This window comes from Neodiprion virginianus, chromosome 1 (genome assembly GCF_021901495.1).
Source record: "Neodiprion virginianus isolate iyNeoVirg1 chromosome 1, iyNeoVirg1.1, whole genome shotgun sequence".
Taxonomy (NCBI): Eukaryota; Metazoa; Arthropoda; class Insecta; order Hymenoptera; family Diprionidae; genus Neodiprion; species Neodiprion virginianus.
The window spans coordinates 23,463,686-23,483,316 of NC_060877.1; the positions used below are offsets into that span (position 1 = coordinate 23,463,686).

The following is a 19,631-nucleotide window of genomic DNA, read 5'->3' on the forward strand; positions in this document are numbered from 1 at the left end:
GATTCGATTTGAACGACCCTTATCTGACCAATTGGACCCTTAGGAACTCAGAAATCTTGGCGAAAAGAGCGTAGGACCAACAGGAGAAAAACGGCGAGCGAAAAAGCACCTGCTGAAAAATGATGAAAATTTGGATTCTCGTTTTTCGGCTGTAACTTCTGATGCGTTGATCGCAGCGTATTGGAACTGCGCCCAATCGATTTCACTCGCAAAACTACGTCCGAATAGTGCATGAAAGAATCAATTCCAGCACTTTTCAAAATCGCGAAAATTTTCGCCAAAAATGCAAAGGGGTTACTTTTTTTTTGGGCAAAAAACTTTTGGTTTCAGATTCGATTTGAACGACCCTTATCTGATCAATTGGACCCTCAGGAACTCAGAAATCGCGGCGAAAAGAGCGTAGGACCACTATGAAAGAAATTGCGAGCGAAAAAGCACCTGCTGAAAAATGTCGAAATTTCAGGTTCTGGTTTTTTGGCTGTAACTTTTGATGCGTCGATCGCAGCGTATTGGAACTGCGTCCAATCGATTTCTCTCGCAAAATGACGTCCGATGAGTGCTGCAATTATTAGATTCCAGCACTTTTAAAAATCGCGAAAATTTTCGCCAAAAATGCAAAGGGGTTAGCCTTACTTTTTTTTTGGGCAGAAAACTTTTGGTTTCAGATTCGATTTGAACGACCCTTATCTGATCAATTGGACCCTCAGGAACTCAGAAATCGCGGCGAAAAGAGCGTAGGACCACTATGAAAGAAATTGCGAGCGAAAAAGCACCTGCTGAAAAATGTCGAAATTTCAGGTGCTGGTTTTTTGGCTGTAACTGTTGATGCGTTGATCGCAGCGTATTGGAATGGCGCCCAATCGATTTCACTCGCAAAACTACGTCCGAATAGTGCATGAAAGAATCAATTCCAGCATTTTCAAAATCACGAAAATTTTCGCCAAGAATGCTAAGGGGTTAGCCTTACTTTATTTTGGGCAAAAAACTTTTGGTCTCGGATTCGATTTGAACGACCCTTATCTGATCAATTGGACCCTCAGGAACTCAGAAATCTCGGCGAAAAGAGCGTAGGACCAACAGAAGAGAAATGGCGAGCGAAAAAGCACCTGCTGAAAAATGTCGAAATTTCAGGTTCTGGTTTTTTGGCTGTAACTGTTGATGCGTTGATCGCAGCGTATTGGAATGGCGCCCAATCGATTTCTCTCGCAAAACGACGTCAGACCAGAGCTACAATCAATTGATTCCAGCACTTTTTAAGATCACAAAAATTTTCGCCAAAAACACAAATGGGTTACTTTTTTTTTTGGGCAAAAAACTTTTGGTTTCAGATTCGATTTGAACGACCCTTATCTGATCAATTGGACCCTCAGGAACTCAGAAATCGCCGCGAAAAGAGCGTAGGACCACTATGAAAGAAATTGCGAGCGAAAAAGCACCTGCTGAAAAATGTCGAAATTTCAGGTTCTGGTTTTTTGGCTGTAACTTTTGATGCGTTGATCGCAGCGTATTGGAACTGCGCCCAATCGATTTCTCTCGCAAAATTACGTCCGAATAGTGCATGAAAGAATCAATTCCAGCACTTTTCAAAATCGCGAAAATTTTCGCCAAAAATGCAAAGGGGTTAGCCTTACTTTTTTTTAGGGCAAAAAATTTTTGGTCTCAGATTCGATTTGAACGACCCTTATCTGATCAATTGGACCCTCAGGAACTCAGAAATCGCAGCGGAAAGAGCGTCGGACCAACAGGAGAGAAATGGAGGGCCAAAAACCAACTGCTGAAAAATGTGGAAAACACTGGTTCTCGTTTTTTGGCTGTAACTTTCGCTGCGTTGATCGCAGCGTATTGGGACCGCGCCCAATCGATTTCACTCGCAAAACTACGTCCGAATAGTGCATGAAAGAATCAATTCCAGCACTTTTAAAAATCGCGAAAATTTTCGCCAAAAATGCAAAGGGGTTAGCCTTACTTTTTTTTTGGGCAAAAAACGTTTGGTCTCGGATTCGATTCAAACGACCCTTATCTGATCAATTGGACCCTCAGGAACTCGGAAATCTTGGCGAAAAGAGCGTAGGACCAACAGGAGAGAAATGGCGAGCCAAAAACCAACTGCTGAAAAATGTCGAAAACACAGGTTCTCGTTTTTTGGCCGCAACTTTCGCTGCGTTGATCGCAGCGTATTGGGACTGCGCCCGATCGATTTCTCGCGCAAAATTACGTACGAATAGTGCATGAAAGAATCAATTCCAGCACTTTTCAAAATCGCGAAAATTTTCGCCAAAAATGCAAAGGGGTTAGCCTTGCTTTTTTTTTGAGCAAAAAACTTTGGGTCTCAGATTCGATTTGAACGCCCCTTATCTGATGAATTGGACCCTCAGGAACTCAGAAATCTTGGCGAAAAGAGCGTAGGACCAACAGGAGAAAAACGGCGAGCGAAAAAGCACCTGCTGAAAAATGATGAAAATTTGGATTCTCGTTTTTCGGCTGTAAATTCTGATGCGTTGATCGCAGCGTATTGGAACTGCGCCCAATCGATTTTTCTCGCAAAACTACGTCGATATAGTGCGCCAAAGAATTGATTCCAGCACTTTTCAAAATCTCGAAATTTTTCGTCAAAAATGCAAAGCGGGGCAAAAAAATGAAGAATATAAAGACAGCTGCCCTAATGTGCTTCGATGTGACAACCGAAAATTGCGCCGTGAGATGTTCCGACGGTAGAGTTGCGTACTTATTGCAGAACATCAGAGAATATCTGATTTCGACACGATGCTGTCTGCATTAAACTTCTGAGAAACACAGTCTTCTCAATTGTAAGCCCAAACCAGTACTTGGCCTGTGTGTACTCACCGGCTTGTCGGCGATACAAGAAATCAATAATGAGAATAAATATCTTTCAAAATTCGTAGTAAAACATTGAATTTATTAAAGTATAGGTACCCGAGAGAAGAATGTATACATAGATCATGAATACAAACAGATCACATGTAATAATGATGCAGAGACCAAAAAGTATAAATGTATATGCGGTCCATGTACGACGTTGATGTATATGATTCATTTATGATTAATACGTGATGCATACTATAAATTTTTCAAATTTCTAGGAAACATACTAGATTATCTACTATAATCGTCTATAATGTGACAATAAAATAATTGTTCGTTTCGATATGGGATTCAATTCGACACGCAGTCTTCATATTCCATAACAATAATAATCAGAATTAGGAGTAGGAATGGGAGTGGGATCAGGAGTAGGAGTAGGAATAGAAGTAGGATCTGGAGTAGGTTCAAGAGTGAAAGTAGAAATAGGAGTAGGATCAGGAGTAGGAGTAGGAGTAAGATCAGGAGTAGGAGTGAGATTGAAGTAGAAGTAAGATAAGAGTAGTAGCAGAAATAGGAGTATAGGAGGAGGGTAGGGGCTGGAAGGCTAGGGGAGTGTAGGATAGGGTAGGGTAAGGTAGAGTAGGGGGTAAGGTAGGGTAGGGTAGGGTATGGTATGGTATGGTATGGTAGGGTAGGGTAGAGTAGGGTAGGGTAGGGTACTACTCCTACTCCCACTCCTACCCCTACTCCTACTCCTACTCTAACTTCTACTAGTCCTACTTCCACTCTAACTCCTGCCTCTACTACTCTTACTTCTACTCCTACTCCTACTCCTACTCCTACTCCTACTCCCACTCCTGATCCTACTCCTACTCCTGAATCTACTCCTATTCCTACTCCTACTCCTGATCCCACTCTTATTCCTACTAGTAATCCTAAACCTACTCCTGATCCTACTCCTATTCCTACTTCCACTCCTGATCCTACTCCTATTCCTACTTATACTCCGGATCCTACTCCTCTTCCTACTTCTACTCCTGATCCTACTCCTATTCCTACTCCTAGTCGATTCAATACTTTAGTATGTTATACTCATAGTGCACACATCCTCGTCCACCTTGTTCTCCTCGTCTTCCCCGTCCTGGTCCTCGTCCACCTCCGACCATCTCCAACCACCGCCAACCCCCTCCAACAACCACCGATAACCACCTCGAGTTATACCTGCAATAGTAATAAATATTTTCAGTGTAAGAACACATCAAAAATATTGTGTAAGGATTAATATAATTAATTAATTAAGATGTAATCAATTTTATTAGCGCATTTGAAGCTACTGAATATGTGCTTGCGCGAAAAATGAATTGAAATAATTTATTGTATCGAGTTCGAAAAATTTTCGAATATAATTACAATTGCCATTAAATATTATAAAAATGTTATACTCACTGTGCAGAAATCCTCGTTCTCCTCGTCGTCCTCGTCTTCTTCCTCCTCATCCACCTCGAACACCCGCAACCACCCTTTACCACCTCTGACCACCTCCAATGACCACCGCTGACCACCTCGGGTTAGACCCCGAATACTAATAAATATTTTCAGTGAAAATTAGAAGACATCGAAAATATTGTGTAAGGATTAATATAATTTTGTATTGACACATTTTATCAAGAAGATCATGAGAAAATTATAAAATATTATTCAAATTTTACTAGCGTATTGATAGCTACTGAATTTGGGCTTGCGCGAAAAATGAATTGAAATAATTTGTTGTAAACATGACAAGTTTAAAAAATTTTAGATAAAATATAATTACAATTGCCATGAAATGTTATAAAAATGTTATACTCACCGTGCACAAATCCTCTTCCTCCTTGCCCACCTTGTTCTCCTCGTCTTCCTCGTCCTCCTCCTTCCGTCCAGAGTTTCACCAGATAGTGGACCTGGAGTGCAGAAACTACGAAGCGCTTGTCCCTGAAGTCGAGTTTCACTAGCTAGTGGACCTGGAGTGCAGAAACTACGGAGCGCTTGTCCCTGAAGTCGAGTTTCACTAGGTAGTGGACCTGGAGCGCAGAAACTACGGAGCGCTTATCCTGGAAATCGAGTTTCACCAGATAGTGGACCTGGAGTGCAGAAACTACGAAGCGCTTGTCCCTGAAGTCGAGTTTCACTAGCTAGTGGACCTGGAGTGCAGAAACTACGGAGCGCTTGTCCCTGAAGTCGAGTTTCACTAGGTAGTGGACCTGGAGCGCAGAAACTACGGAGCGCTTATCCTGGAAATCGAGTTTCACCAGGTAGCGGACCTGGAGTGCAGAAACTACGCGGCGCTTGTCCTGGAACTCGAGTTGGACCAGGAAGCGGACCCGGAGCGCAGGATTCAGGAGGTAGAGAACCCGGTACTCGAAATCTGCGGAGCGCGATTCTTATACGTCCGCTCTACTGCGCGGTTGTTTCCAGACTGAGGAATTCGGCTGGCCGATTTTAGGTCGGTGACGTCAAGAGAAAAAAAAATTTGGGTGACGTCACTTTCTGAATATCCGATTATCCGAACAATCAAACTTTGGTGTCGAACTTTAATACTATGTATGATATATGATGTATAATGACTTTAGTCTTTACATTTCAGACAAGGTATACGCAATTACGCACTTTATCTTTCCTGCCGATTCCAGACTCAAGCGGCTAGGCTCTTCGATGGTCAGCCTTTGACTCAAGATATGTTCTTCAGCGAACGGGTCAGCTAATAACGCTGCCGTTCTGCGACAGTTGGATGATAAAAATTTTTGCTCGTACCTTTCAAATGTGTGTTCAAATACACTTCAAGTTTTAAGAATTAGAACTTTGCTGTGTAATAATTTTCAACTTGTCATTCATTTATTTGAAATATGGTACAGTATTCGTAAAATAAACATTTTTTTTCTGTTCAGCGAGTGCGTAGGTTCTGATATTCCGTATGTATGTACATTATTCAGAGTATGATACACATGTTGAGAACATAGACGCATAAGAATCAGAATCCTTATCAGAAAATATGCATCAAAAGTTATGTTCAACAAACAACTAAAACGACATTTCTTCTACGGTCTTATTGTAATGAAATATAATATTCCTGCAAGTGTTTATTTTGGCAGAAAATTTTTTATTTTACACTTGTTACTGATTGCTCTTTTCGAAGTCACATGTTGATTAAAAGTGTGTACAGTTAAATTATGCAGCTGCTACATGCATCTATGTTAATACTGAACGCTATAAATAGCAAAAATTATACGGATATCTACAATCATTTCTATGAATTCCTTATATTTATCGATATAATTTAAAAATCGTAATCGCTAAATAGGATATGTGTGTCTTCTAGGATTTACATTTACATTTAATATAGGCACTTTCAACGCAGAATCACATTGCTTTTTCTTTCTCTTTCATTCACATTTCATCCAATAAGAATTCAATATTGTTGAAAAGGTAAGAAAAATTATTTACAGGCTGAAATGAGGCAATAATTTTTACCGGAATATACGTAACTGTTGCTAAACCTAAATCTTATCCATATGATTAGTCATGGAAGAACTTATAAACAATAAATTGATCCGACATTTCTAATCATGTAATATATAGGTGGTATTATTTCGGTACCAGAGTTTTAATGTGAGCAAGCGTACTGGTAACAGATTCAAAATTTAAATAAATATAATACTATAATTATAGATAATGGCATTAAAATAATTTATTTATTTTAAAGATATTGAAAGTCATAGTTTATAATCTAAATCCATGGAAGTGAAGTATTATTGAAGCTGTTCGATTTTAATCTTATCCCTAACAACGATTAAAATCACCCGCGTATAGGAATGACAATTTTAGATATTATTCATAAAGTCTGAAACATTTCAGTTGTAAATATATTTCAAAAAATGTATTGCTATTCAACAACAAATCTTCAAAGACCGTATGGCCACATACGGATACTTCGAAAACTTATTAATAATGTTGCAGGCACGGCATGGACGGCTACTTGCGATACTGTGCCTCTGATGCAGAAATATTTCTTTTTCGTTCGTGTAAATTAATACTATTACATCTAACTCTAGATAGCACTGAGTTGAACTTATTTCATGATAAATACTCTATCTCTCTTCTCATTAGCATGGATAAATTCGTACAGAAATATAATGTATATAATTCAGCCCTCGATCAAATTCAGGCGTTCAATTATTTTTCTATCAAATATCAACAATTCTCTCTTTACATTCAATCAAAACAGTAGTTCTAATTTTACGTAATCAGGTATATCAGACACAAATTCAATATCGATTCTTGGGCTAGGCGACTATTGGAATTGCAACTTTAAAAACGAATGTATTGCGCCACTGAAAAGTTCACCCAAAATATACGTAAATCTCAATTCTGTATTTTAATTTCAATACTGAATGTAGATCAACTTCTGATGTAACATTGATAGACAAAAAAATAATAATATACGCAGATATCTGTTCATATAAGATAACAATGAGATTTTTGAGTCTTCAGTATAAAAATCTACGACACGTACTCTCAATAAACACTTATATTTGAAAATCACTGGACAGGACTGCCCAAATCACTTCGAATGGAAAAATCTAAGCGAGGGTTTAATTTGTATGTACCGTGAAAAGCGCAATTTTCTTTTGCTCTCTGTTTTCATAGAAAGATATTCGTAATTTGGTATAACTATAACATCACTTGTTGTCAAGAAATTGAACTGCCAGACATGATATGTCATTGAATATTCTTCTATCTGAATATTTAGAGCTCAACGTAATGGTATTGTCAACCACGAACATAGATAAATACGTAAAATAATCACAAATCACTTTTACTTTGACTGCTTTTACTTCGATTACGTAGAAGAGAAGCGTCGGTCAAAGAATATGTACCTGGTTCGAAAACAGGAGGGTATTCTAGTCCAGGGTAATCTGGTGGCGGTGACGTGGGAGGTGGAATGTACGGCAATGTTGGAGGCGCCAAAGAATTTCTGCTTGAATTTGATGACCGTTGTTGAATGTGAACTGGTATCGATGTGGACTGTAACAATAATAGTAATTTTAGGTCTGTTATGCATTGATAAATTTCATTACCAAAATAATATTACTTCTGTTAAACAGAAATACAATGAATATCTAAAATAATTATGAAAAAGTCTGATAGGTGTTTGTCCAGTGATGTTCTCTAAGGAATGTAACTGTTGGATGAATACCTTGGGGATGTTTGTCGTTGGTGTATCTGGACTCCAATCACTAACTGAACTTGTTGAACTGAAGCTCTGACTAAGTGTTTGGGATTGACTGGTTCCACTAAAGGAACTTAGAGACTGACTAATTCCACTATCTCCAGGACTTTGACTTCCAGAGCGATTCGATTGATGTTGTTGGTTAGTCCGTCTTTCTCTGAAAATAGCTCTGTGCAGTCTCGGTGAACCTGAAAACACCAAATTTCGATAAATACGTTGCTGTTTACTTATTTGATACACCAGAAACATTAAGCACTTACAAAGATTAGTCAGAAACTCCGAATAATGAGAAATGGACAATAGTCCTGTTTTGCACTAACAATAAGAAGACAGAGAACCTTAATAATTCGTAGAAAAAAAAGAAGTACAATGAATATAATGTGTATATTTAGATTATTTTTATTCAAAATATATTGATTTACCTAATAATGTTTTCTGATGATCTTTCGGCAAATCCAAAGTGCTAGGCTTTTGTGGGGTTTTGCTCCCGAACAAACTTTTAAATCTGTTAGTTTTTTGAACATGTTCACTCTTGTCCAAATGCATTTCAAATGCTGGCCTCATTCCGTCTTGTTCAAATGGTGAGCTTGGTATTGGCGGAGGTTGGTATTGTGCAGCATTTTTCAATTTACTTTTATCCGAACTTGTACTCTTTTTATCTGTTCTTCTCAATGAATCTATCCAATGTTTTTCAGGTGTGGAATGATCTCGACGACGATCTATAAGATTAAAACTTCCTTTACGCGTTACCGATGCCATTTTCCGTGCACGCTGCAGTGTTTCTGATGACACAGGTGATGCCAAATCCCCACTTGACCCCAAATATCCTGGGAAAAATAATTGGTATAAAAATGATGAATGACTGCGAACAAGAGTAACGATGCTCTGAAAATAATCACTGAATTTTGGACAAGATATGCCAAGACGATTATAATTTAACAACTTTGTAGCTGATTGATTAAAATTACCTTCATTTCTGACAAGTCTCTTGGGTGCAGAATGAATGTTGGCGAGTATCTCACTAGTATCTGAGACCCTGGTTGCATGATTGTCAATACTCTTTTTTCCATGCTTGAGGTCTTGTCTCCGAGGAGTTCTTGGACCATGTATGTGCGCATTTTGTCCATAAATGGCATCTATTTGTCTGTTTGAGGTTTGAGATTTTTCCGCTCTACTGTCATATGGCAAATTTGGTTCGTTTTGCCGATAAGATGGCTCATTCTGACAATTTGGATAATACACAACACCCTCCTGTGGTCTGCTCTTGTGCGAATAGGTTTCATGCTGCTTTCTGTGCCTGTATACTGGCTGACAAGGCTTAATCTTTGCAGAAGGTGTTTCGTTCAGATAATCATTGACTCGACTTAGCTCGTGTGAAGATTCCTCATTGATGTTTGCTTGAAGGCAATTGGACTGATCCTTAGTTTTACTCTGACCATGGTTATCGTCAGTATTCCGTGTGAGTCCGTAGGAAGTACTGCTGCTGTTGGAAGATGTTTCATCCCAGTTTCTTGTACGCCCATATATCACTCCGTTGGTTGGTAAAACCTCATCGAAGTTTCTTGTTTGGCCGTATATAACGCCATTGTTTGGTGATATATCGTTGAAGTTTCTATGCTGTATATGTACATGATCACTGGTCAGTAGAGTGACGTGAGGCGATACAGATCGGTTTCCTAATTCTTGACGACGGTCTTCTTCCTGATGTGACAGCATGAACTGTTCCAATGTAACAAATCCCTGTAGGTCGTCAGGCCTTCTACTCCGACTGCTATGTGATCTATGTGTAGAATTTGGGAAGAAGAGATAAATTTTGAACAACTATCTGGTATAATCATCTCAATCTACACACGATACTATTAAGTTACTTATGTTCTCCTACCAAGCTAGCATAAGTCAGCTTATACTATACAAAAATTGAGCAGTACCATGAAGCTGAGAAGTCAATTTACATTGCTCGCTTGAATTTGAGGAATGTAATCCCTTGTAATTAATATCAGTTTTGCAATCTTTTCTAGTATCCAGATAATAATATTATGTTACTGAAGCATCAAGTCATGCAGTCAACAAAGTTTGATGCCAAAACTTATCTAATTAAAGATTCAATGTTAATTATGAAACTAATTTGATACATGCAAGCATTGTTACTGTTATCAGATGACGAATTACGGAAACGTTAGGCAGATGCATATTGTACATTTTTATATATCCAATATCTTGTAGTCTGGGTCAAACGTGCACAAAATGTTGACATAAAAAATGAATACACGTTTCATTGACAATCGAATAATTTATTATAGCAGGCATAACATCTTTATAAACATTATTTATTGTCTTAATTATAGTTTTAATAAGATCCTACATAAAATTAAAATTTTTGTTAATACTGATAGAATAGCACCGCAAGACATGCTCCTGATAGTGTTTTTTCCAAGGTAAAAGAAACTATAGGCAATTAGTGATCAAGCTGTTCAATGTCTTTTGTTGAAGTATTTTATTCAATTCTATTACCTGTCTGATGTTCGTCGATAATCACCCATGTCTTGACTACTTGGCACATCCGTTGCACTATGAGATGAGCTCAGTCCATAAAACGTACTTCCCGCTACAGTCACTTGCAAATCCGGAGAATGTGGAATTAGGTCCTGTTTTCTGTAGTTGAAAGCATCACATTGATTTTCAAAATTTCATTTGAATTTTCATTGATGAATTAAAAAACGGTAATATTAGTTTAGTAAACACTGATTTATATTTTATGTTAGTACTGTTGAACCGATTCTAAAATGTAGAAACGAAAAACGGTCTTAACGACATCAAGTTTTGCATATTACAATACCTATTTGGAGTGGATGTAGGTAGCACTCTTCTATAACTCCTGAATTGAGCAGTGGGTACTGGAACAATTTGATTTGACCCAGCTCCTGAGTATCTGAGAAACCTCAAATACATTCGATCAAGGCTTGCACCCCCCATCTCTTGTTCTTTAAAGCTGGAATCTTTCCTCCCAAGTTTCTTTAAAGATCCGAACTTCTTTTCCAAGTTTGGTTTGTCCAGTGGTGAACCATTTTTGAGCTTTGCTTTGTTTTCGCTGTCACTTTCGTCAGTTTCACTAAATAACGCACTCGTTTGCCCATGGCTTTCCGCTCCTAACGTTGCCTTGTTAATTGCATCTAACCAAATAGTCAAAATATCCTCTGTATCTGCCGCAAAATAAAATACAGTCCCTGTGTGATAAACTTTGAAAGCATATTTTCGAGATTTCACTTCTGTCGCCTGTGAAGCTGTAAATCCTGTTAATGCAATCAGGCAATCAGCTTTTACGCTCTCTTGCGTTTTAAACCTGGAATATAAGTGCAGAAATTTTTCATACGTAATATATTGTAGTGTAATATATTCAGGTACTGTATTAAAATGAAAATGGAAGTTATTTATTTTACTCCCTCTCCCTGAAGTTATATTTGCCAATTGAAATATCAGTAAGTCTGACGGTGAGATAGTTTCAAGTTAGGTATTGAATATATGTAGATATAATTATATGTCTAGACGTCAGGTATCGAAGAGATGAATCATTTTTCTACCATCATACTAAAACTGCGATTCTTTTATTTGCCATAAAATAATGGTTCGTCATTGAAAAGTATGATTATATTACACATGTTTTTCGTTCTATGAGTTATCTTTCACATGCTTAGGTTATATTTAACTACCTTCACCTATTTGAACCTGATAAATTATAGTTTTTTCATTCGATGAAGCAGCATGAGTTTTATGTACTACAAACATTACTTTTAACTAGAAATTTGGTCTGAAACCAAGATTTCCAGAGTTCTAATGTCAAATTGGCAAAGTTGGGAGTGAAAAACATAAAGTGAGTCTATGTTCATCTTAGATCTATTGATATAGATAATAACATTTCATACCTGTATAAGGATGAACCCTTCAAAATGAACCAGGCTCGAGCCCATGCGCCTCCAGCTCCTCTGCTGCGATGGGTCAACCATCCTTCCAGATCCCCTAATCCAACATCTTTAACAGACACGTTTCTCCTTTCTGAAACAAATACAAAGTAATGATTAATTTAAAGCCGACATAGTCACACTTCATATTTATATGCGATATATTTTCTCACTACAATTTTATACGAGTACTGATCAAAAGTAAATCATATTCATACATTAAATAAGTTAAACGTTTGTAGATTTAGTACTCACTGGCAAGTAACAAATTTCGTTTACGGCTGCTTCGAGGACTTGAACCTGAAGCTTTACTTGAGCTGGCATGCAAGCCTATACTGCGAGCAACCATCATTGCTCTGTTAACAACACCTTTTTCTGAACTCTTGTCCTTTTCTAAAGTTCGAGGTTTCGAATCAGGAGTTTGCATTTGCCTAGAACAACCAACACCATCGGGAGAATCCGTGTTCCTTGAAATATTATTGTCCAATGTGTGTTGTTCCAGCGATGCGGAATTAATCGAGGAACCCTCGAAAAAAGCCTTCTCCTCTTTAAATTGACCCTCATAAATTTCAGAATAACCATAAGGATCCGTCAATAAAGTTGGTTTATGATCTCCAAGTGGTGTACTTGGTTCATCAATAAAATCAGTTGACTTTGCGACAAAGTCACTATAAGTTTCTATGACTTCACTTTTCTGACATTCATCTGAGGTATCAAAATTTACGGGATTATCAAGAAATGATTCCGATTTTTTCAGATCTCTCCTAACACTAGGCCTCTCCAGAGGTACAGGCTTCTCTTGACCTTCCGAAGGATTAGATATATTTGTTAAATTTAGGGGTGCTGGTTTTAGATATTTACGTGGAGGAGGTTCAGGAGGAGTTGATCTCTGTTTAGCCTCAGGCTTTGTTGATGTCGCTTTGGGTATATCTGTCCGTTGTCTTGTTTGTAAACTGTTGTTTTGAATGCTTGTTACCGAACTATGTTTCTCCAAAACTTGTTCATTATTTCCATCAAAATTTTTGCTTGTTTCAATAACAGAGTTTGTCTCATTAAAATTGTGCAAATTCTCAGCACTTCTGGCTTTCACTTGCACCAATTTAGTATGTGCGATCAAAGCATGATTAATAGTTTCTATAAGTTCGCCAAACTTATGAATTGTTGTATCACCTTCACTACTGCTACCTACATTTTCGTTGTAGCTACTGGTCGACTCGGACTTTTCAACACTACTCTCATGACTTGAAGTGTCATAATTAGGTGGTGCATCACTGATAATGCGTGATTCTTCTACTTCTTTGTTTTTAGGATTCTTATTATCTAATAAATAAATCTCCTTATAGTTGTCGGTATCTCTCGTAAGTTCTGTAATTGCCTGAATGCTTTCAATATTGCTTTGGTAATCTTCAGTACTACTTCTATGGTCAACGTCGTTAATTCTAATATGTACAACGCCTCTACTAACATCTGTTCTTTCAAGCACTTTTGCAAGATTTGATTTTACATCGATGTCGATATTTCGAATGTTTTTTTCAAAATCATTAATTTTTTGTGCAACGCTACCAATGTTCTGTGTATCTATATTCGGTGAATTCTTATCCGTATTATCTAACTTCTTATTAACGTCATTAATAATAATTCCATCACCTGGAAAAGATTCAGTCTTATTTGAACTGCAACTAGATGCATTTGAAATCAAGCTCAATTTTGAATGACTTTCAATGGTGGCCAATTTCCGTTCCACAAAATCGTTTTCAGTCAAATCGTACGCCGGTGTACTATAACTCTTGTCCAACTTGCCTCGTTCTCTATGATGAGCACTTGGTTCGCATGTTTGAACATCTTGTAAAATACTAGAGCTATTTTTATTATTACTTGATTCATTTAAAGGCACTTGAGTATCATTTGCATTACAGCTAATGTCAAATTCCACATCCATAAGTCTATTTTCCGAGTAAATTGTATTCTTGTCAAAGGAAATACTCTTTTGTGTGCTGAGCGTGTGCTTTAAATTTTGGTTCGACTTATCTTTATCGACATGGGTATTCTCAACCTCTTCAGACTTCTCCTGAAATTGAACTTTCTTTTCATCTGTCTGTCCATCTAATTTTCTTTTCCGTTTACTTTGTTCTATGCCCAGACAAGTTTGTGGTCTCAAATTTGAAGGGACATTATCCAAGCCATGAGCACAAGATGCAGCCTTATCCCGTAATTGAAAGGTCGTATTATGCTCTTCTTTCAACTCTCGCCAAAACTGTTCAATATCTACACCATGTTTAATCATTGGGCTGGCACCTGTTATTGTAGCGCGTCTTTGTACCAGATTTCTGGGTTTAGAAGAATACAAACGAACTGATGACGGAGGTTCGACTTCGCTATCCGAATCACTGCTATCAGATGGCATCGTATCCAAGGTGATGACTGTGTCCAAAATACTTGCAGGCTCTGGACTGGGAATCTTTGGTACTTGCCTATTACAAAGAAAGACATCAAATTAAACAGATAACATTCCCCAAGAATCTAGCAGTATCATGTAATAATAAAGTAGGATAACAACATTGAATGGTCAAAACTATATTTACCGAGGTAACGGCATAGTGAAATCTGGTATCGTTAGCAACTCTGGCCGTGGTGATGGTAGATTATGCTGCCATCGCGTAGTATATGTTGTTTTTTTATTGCTTGGTAGCCTGTAAGGTTTTATGTATATCTGGCCGTACACTTTTGTATGCCTCGGCCTTCGTTTTAAAGTTAATAAAACCTCGGCAGGACATTCACGGAAGAGTTCCAGCACATTTTTTCTCTCCCATCCGACAACCGTTTGATAATTTACCTGGAGAATAAGAAGCTTATGTATATATACATATTGTCAAAAAGATCTCGTGCACAGGATTAATACAAGGATTCAACTACAAAGAAAAGATAAGATAGTCTTCAAGCATTTATTTAGGTCAAGAAGAGACCTACTTCAAGCTGAGTTTCTCTTGCAAGGGGAACGAACGACGTTCGGATCATGGATTATCTTCAAACTTTGTACACTTTTCATATTCCATTAGAACAACATAATGTGCAAGTAACAAGGCGTACAACTTCGGCGTTTTAAAGAAAATCGCAAGAGAAATCTTACGTAATTCCATATCTACCGGTGCATAGCGACACTGACAACGAGGCCGCGGCGGCCGAGCGATGAGCGTTCAATATCCGTAGTCGCTGGATCGCTGGATCGAGTCCCGCTCATGTATTTTTTTCTCCCATAATACTGTTCATATTCTTTTTCATATATATTACAATTTAAAGGTAGTTTAATGAAAAAATACGTGTATTTGCATAAACCTTTATCGAATTTCCAATGTTATATAGTCAAACATCGATAAATAAAGGTGTAAATAATTTTATTCAATAAAACAATGAGTTATAATATGTCAAGGTAAGGTTGTGCTTTCGACTTTACAATTTGCAGGATGTTATTTTAACTATCTCATTGTTTTATCGATAAATAAAGGTGTAAATAATTTTATTCAATAAAACAATGAGTTATAATATGTCAACGTAAGGTTGTGCTTCGACTTTACAATTTGCAGGATGTTATTTTAACTATCTCATTGTTTTATTGAATAAAATTATTTACACCTTTATTTATCGATATTTGACTATATAACATTGGAAATTCGATAAAGGTTCATGCAAATACACGTATTTTATCATTAAACTACCTTTATATGAATAAAATAGAATATGACCAGTATCATGGGAGAAAAAAAAAGAAAAAAAAAAATACATGAGCGGGACTCGATCCAGCGATCCAGCAGCTACGGATATTGAACGCTCATTGCTCGGCCGCCGTCGCCTCGTTGTCAGTGTCGTTACGCACCAGTACATATTGAATTACGTAAGATTTCTCCTGCGATTTTCTTGAAAACGTCGAAGTTGTACGCCTTGCTACTTGCACATTATGTTGTTCTAATGGAGTAAGAAAAGTGTACAAAGTTTGAAGAAAATCCGTGATCCGAACGTCGTTCGTTCCCCTTGTTAGAACTGACATCACAATTAATAATGACCATAGGAAAACTCAATATCTTGTGTCATTTGAAAATTATGTTTCACATGTATCATATTCATGGTGAATGCAAGCTTGCAAAACCAGTTGTTTAAAATTAGGCCTACTTGAACAGTATCTCATTCTTCCTAATATTACTCCTCACATACCCATACAATTTCTCCCACTAATGATGTCTAACTATTATTTTCCAACGTATATCAATGTTAAAGGAATAGAGATTTTGTTTAGAAATTCTTCTTTTTTTTTAGGTAGCCTCAATCATATGAGGAAAATTGTTTATTGGAAAATCATGCCATGTCGGTATTCAAATTTAAATTAATCATGCAATAAATTCAACTCATCGGTTATTTACCTGGACAATTTCATCACCTTCTTCCATTTTACCGCATTGATGTGCTGCGGATCCGAATTTAATTTCAGCTATTTGATGAGCACCATGGAACGATGGCAATATGTAGAAGCCCTGAACATAAAACATTTTTGAATTATTTCAACTAATAATATTTATCATGGAACATTAATTATGAAATTATTCATCTGATTGTGAGTAAAAAATTTACAACTGTATTGCGTTTTAATCTTGATATATATATACAGGGTGTCATATTGCTGAAAATATGCTCAAATATATCGAAAACTAAGCATTAAATTGAACAATGTGTCGGACAAAAATTGTTGTATATGAAGGGGGACATCAGATGAGCATCCCAGTTTTTGGATCTGGGGCCTTTGCTGGGCCCATTGAGGCCCAACTTTCGTTTTTCAAATGGAACCTGGTATTTTTTATTTTACTTTCGTATTTCTCATTAAAAAGTAAGTTTTACTCCTAGTAATTTTTTAGTTATCGTCTTCAAATAGGCGTAAAACTTTATTAGAAGTTTTCTCGTGAGAAAAGTGGTAATACATCAATCACTGTCAAGAATTTAAAAATGAGAACAAATTCTACAATGAATAGAATTATTCAATGTTGAAAAGTGGTTAGGCGCTTGTTTATGTTTGTTTTTAAGCATTGCCAAGCATTTAAGAACTGTGGGAATTAGCGTCACTTGATGTATACCATAGGGAGGTTGTTTGAAAAACTTTTTTTTCACTTTTGACCGAAACATCTTTCAATTTAATGATTAAATTTCGATATATTGGAGCGTATTTGAAAAAATGAGACACCCTGTATTAGCGTAGACATAAAAATTAGTTATCACTACGTACACTATTAAAAGATTGATTTTATATGGGATAATTTAATCGGACAAAAGAATTCTGTATAAATCCTTGTAATCGCATTTAAATAGTATTTCATACTGCTGAAATAGGTTCAATAATTGAATAGTAAGTAGAATACAGAACTCCATGGTCGTATTAAATTCAGATTGTACACAAGAAGTATTATCTGCAGAGGAAATGACAATCTTACCGACATTCATGCTTTATCTCAAACGGATGTGGCTGCTAAGCATTCATTGATGTTTATTGATAATATTGAAAAGTCTCATAAGAATCTTTTACTCAATTAGCAATAACTTTATCTCGATCAAATTAAATCTTATTATTACTGTTTTATATAAATATTGCACAACTTTTAAATATATATTGCATAGTATCATACGATGTATATGAGAAATTGAATAAGTTAATTATGAAGCTGATTTCATTGTCAAAAGAAAGATATCAGAAAAAATGCAATAGAAAAACGATTACTTTTCATTACTTACCAAATCATCACCTGGCCTTTTCTTTAACGTTGCTAAATCCAGACTCGCTGGCTGTAATATCATGGGATCGGCCATGTCTTGTATAATGTAATCAGCCAATTTAGCTAGTTGTCCACAAGTAGTTCTTATCTCTTCAATCGGTCTTTCAGCGAATCTGTCACGTTGAGCGCAGGTCGCCATTTCTATGGAAAGCTTCAACAACTCAGCCTTTTTATCATTGTATTCTAGTTGGCCGCTAAACGGAGATCGATCAAGCCAACAGACCAAAGGCTTGAGAGATGTTACAACCGATGCTACGTCGGATAAAGTTTGAGTGGTGACGGGTTTAGAATCGGTTTGTCGAGATAATTCATTATGCAGACTGTGGGCCTGACAAGACAGTCGTAATGCCAGAAGCTGCAAATTTTCATGGTCAAGTTCATAGTGAAAGTTTCTCAAATACTCAACAGCTTCGAGAATTATTTCTTGATGGCCAAGCTTTAGTACCCCAAGGTGTTCTAAGTCTTCCGGTCTGAGATTCAATAGTTGTTGACCATTCACAACATGGTTCATAAAACTGTGAACGTACGGTAACACCGAATTGTCTAAGCCTGTCGAGAGAATTGCAAGAACGTATTAGCAAATGATGAATGGTAAAAATTATTGTCAAAAAAATATAAAGGACTTTGGCAAAAGTGAATCTGATTTATGGGTAAAAATGTATGAGAACTTTACAGAAAGATATTTTATACAATCACCCTGAACGATGCACCCTGACTAAGAATGCATAATAATTATCAGATCTGGAATGAATGCATCATTGAAGTTTCAAGTAACAAAGGAGAGAATTATTTTTAGAACAACAAAAACAAACGAAAGACGTTCATTCAGTCACGCACATATCGAATTTATCAATGGATTACGCAATTAGTCATACTGAATGAACGAAATTAGCCTCCACAAACGAAGTTTGTATTTGTATAACATACATGTATGGACGTAATAAACTACGAGGGCCGGGGGGCGTATACAGGAAATGGAGTTTTCGCATCGTATAATACGAGAAACCGTCGCTGAATTAATACGTACGATTCTAAGCACTTACAATGTGGCATAACAAATATTACGAAGCAATAATCAAGCCTTCCACGTACCTTTCAGCCACTCACACACCTGATCTGTCTTCCATTCTGCGACATTGACGTACGCCATGGTTGGCTATTCATCTCTGACTAAAGATCGTCCAACACGAAACTCTCCCTCATGCTCTCCCTCCTCGCTGTGATCCCAATTCGCCTGGAGTTAAGGAGCCCGAACGCTGTACTATGGATGTGGACCCTGAAAGCGACGAAAAAGATATATAGGCTGTGGTGGCGCTGCTGTCGTCAGTATAGGATATAAGTATTATTATTTCAGCAATGACCGGGCGTCGATAACGAATACTCCTCACCTCATGGCATCACCAATGCCATACTTCATATCCTATACTCAAGGTCATTAGCCTATACTGACAAAACAAGCGTGCTCGTGGCTGAATTTCGAACTACAACCAACATATATCTTTTTCGTCGATTTCAGGGTCCAAATTTATCATGATCTCGTGTGCCGTTCGGCCTCCTTAACTCTAGGCTCCATGTCCATGAGTGTGAAATGTATATCAGTGGTGTAAACGCGGTCTTATAGACAGGTTTGGGAACTCCAGCTGTAAAACCGTGCTCGAAAATGAAGCCGATGTTGTGAATTTTCGCCGCTAGCGCTAGTGAGGGAGAGGCCTACTTAGGCCGTGTTCGTAAATTCACTGACGGTACTGAAAATTCCCTAGGACAGAGTAACTGTTA

The 19,631-nt window shown here is 37.3% G+C and overlaps 1 protein-coding gene across 1 annotated transcript; it reads right to left on the bottom strand.

Annotated features, from left to right (window-relative positions):
- Positions 1-5,672: 5,672 nt before the first annotated feature.
- LOC124299066 (uncharacterized) lies at positions 5,673-19,111 on the bottom strand. The gene is made up of 12 exons (XM_046751960.1): positions 18,948-19,111; positions 17,815-18,404; positions 16,458-16,568; positions 14,628-14,878; positions 12,301-14,516; positions 12,010-12,139; positions 10,926-11,429; positions 10,601-10,741; positions 9,058-9,869; positions 8,512-8,916; positions 8,057-8,277; positions 5,673-7,884 (listed from the first exon to the last, which is right to left on the bottom strand). Exons 1-12 carry the CDS (start codon positions 19,003-19,005, stop codon positions 7,663-7,665), a joined length of 5,661 nt encoding a protein of 1,886 aa, XP_046607916.1. The 5' UTR covers positions 19,006-19,111; the 3' UTR covers positions 5,673-7,662.
- Positions 19,112-19,631: the final 520 nt, after the last annotated feature.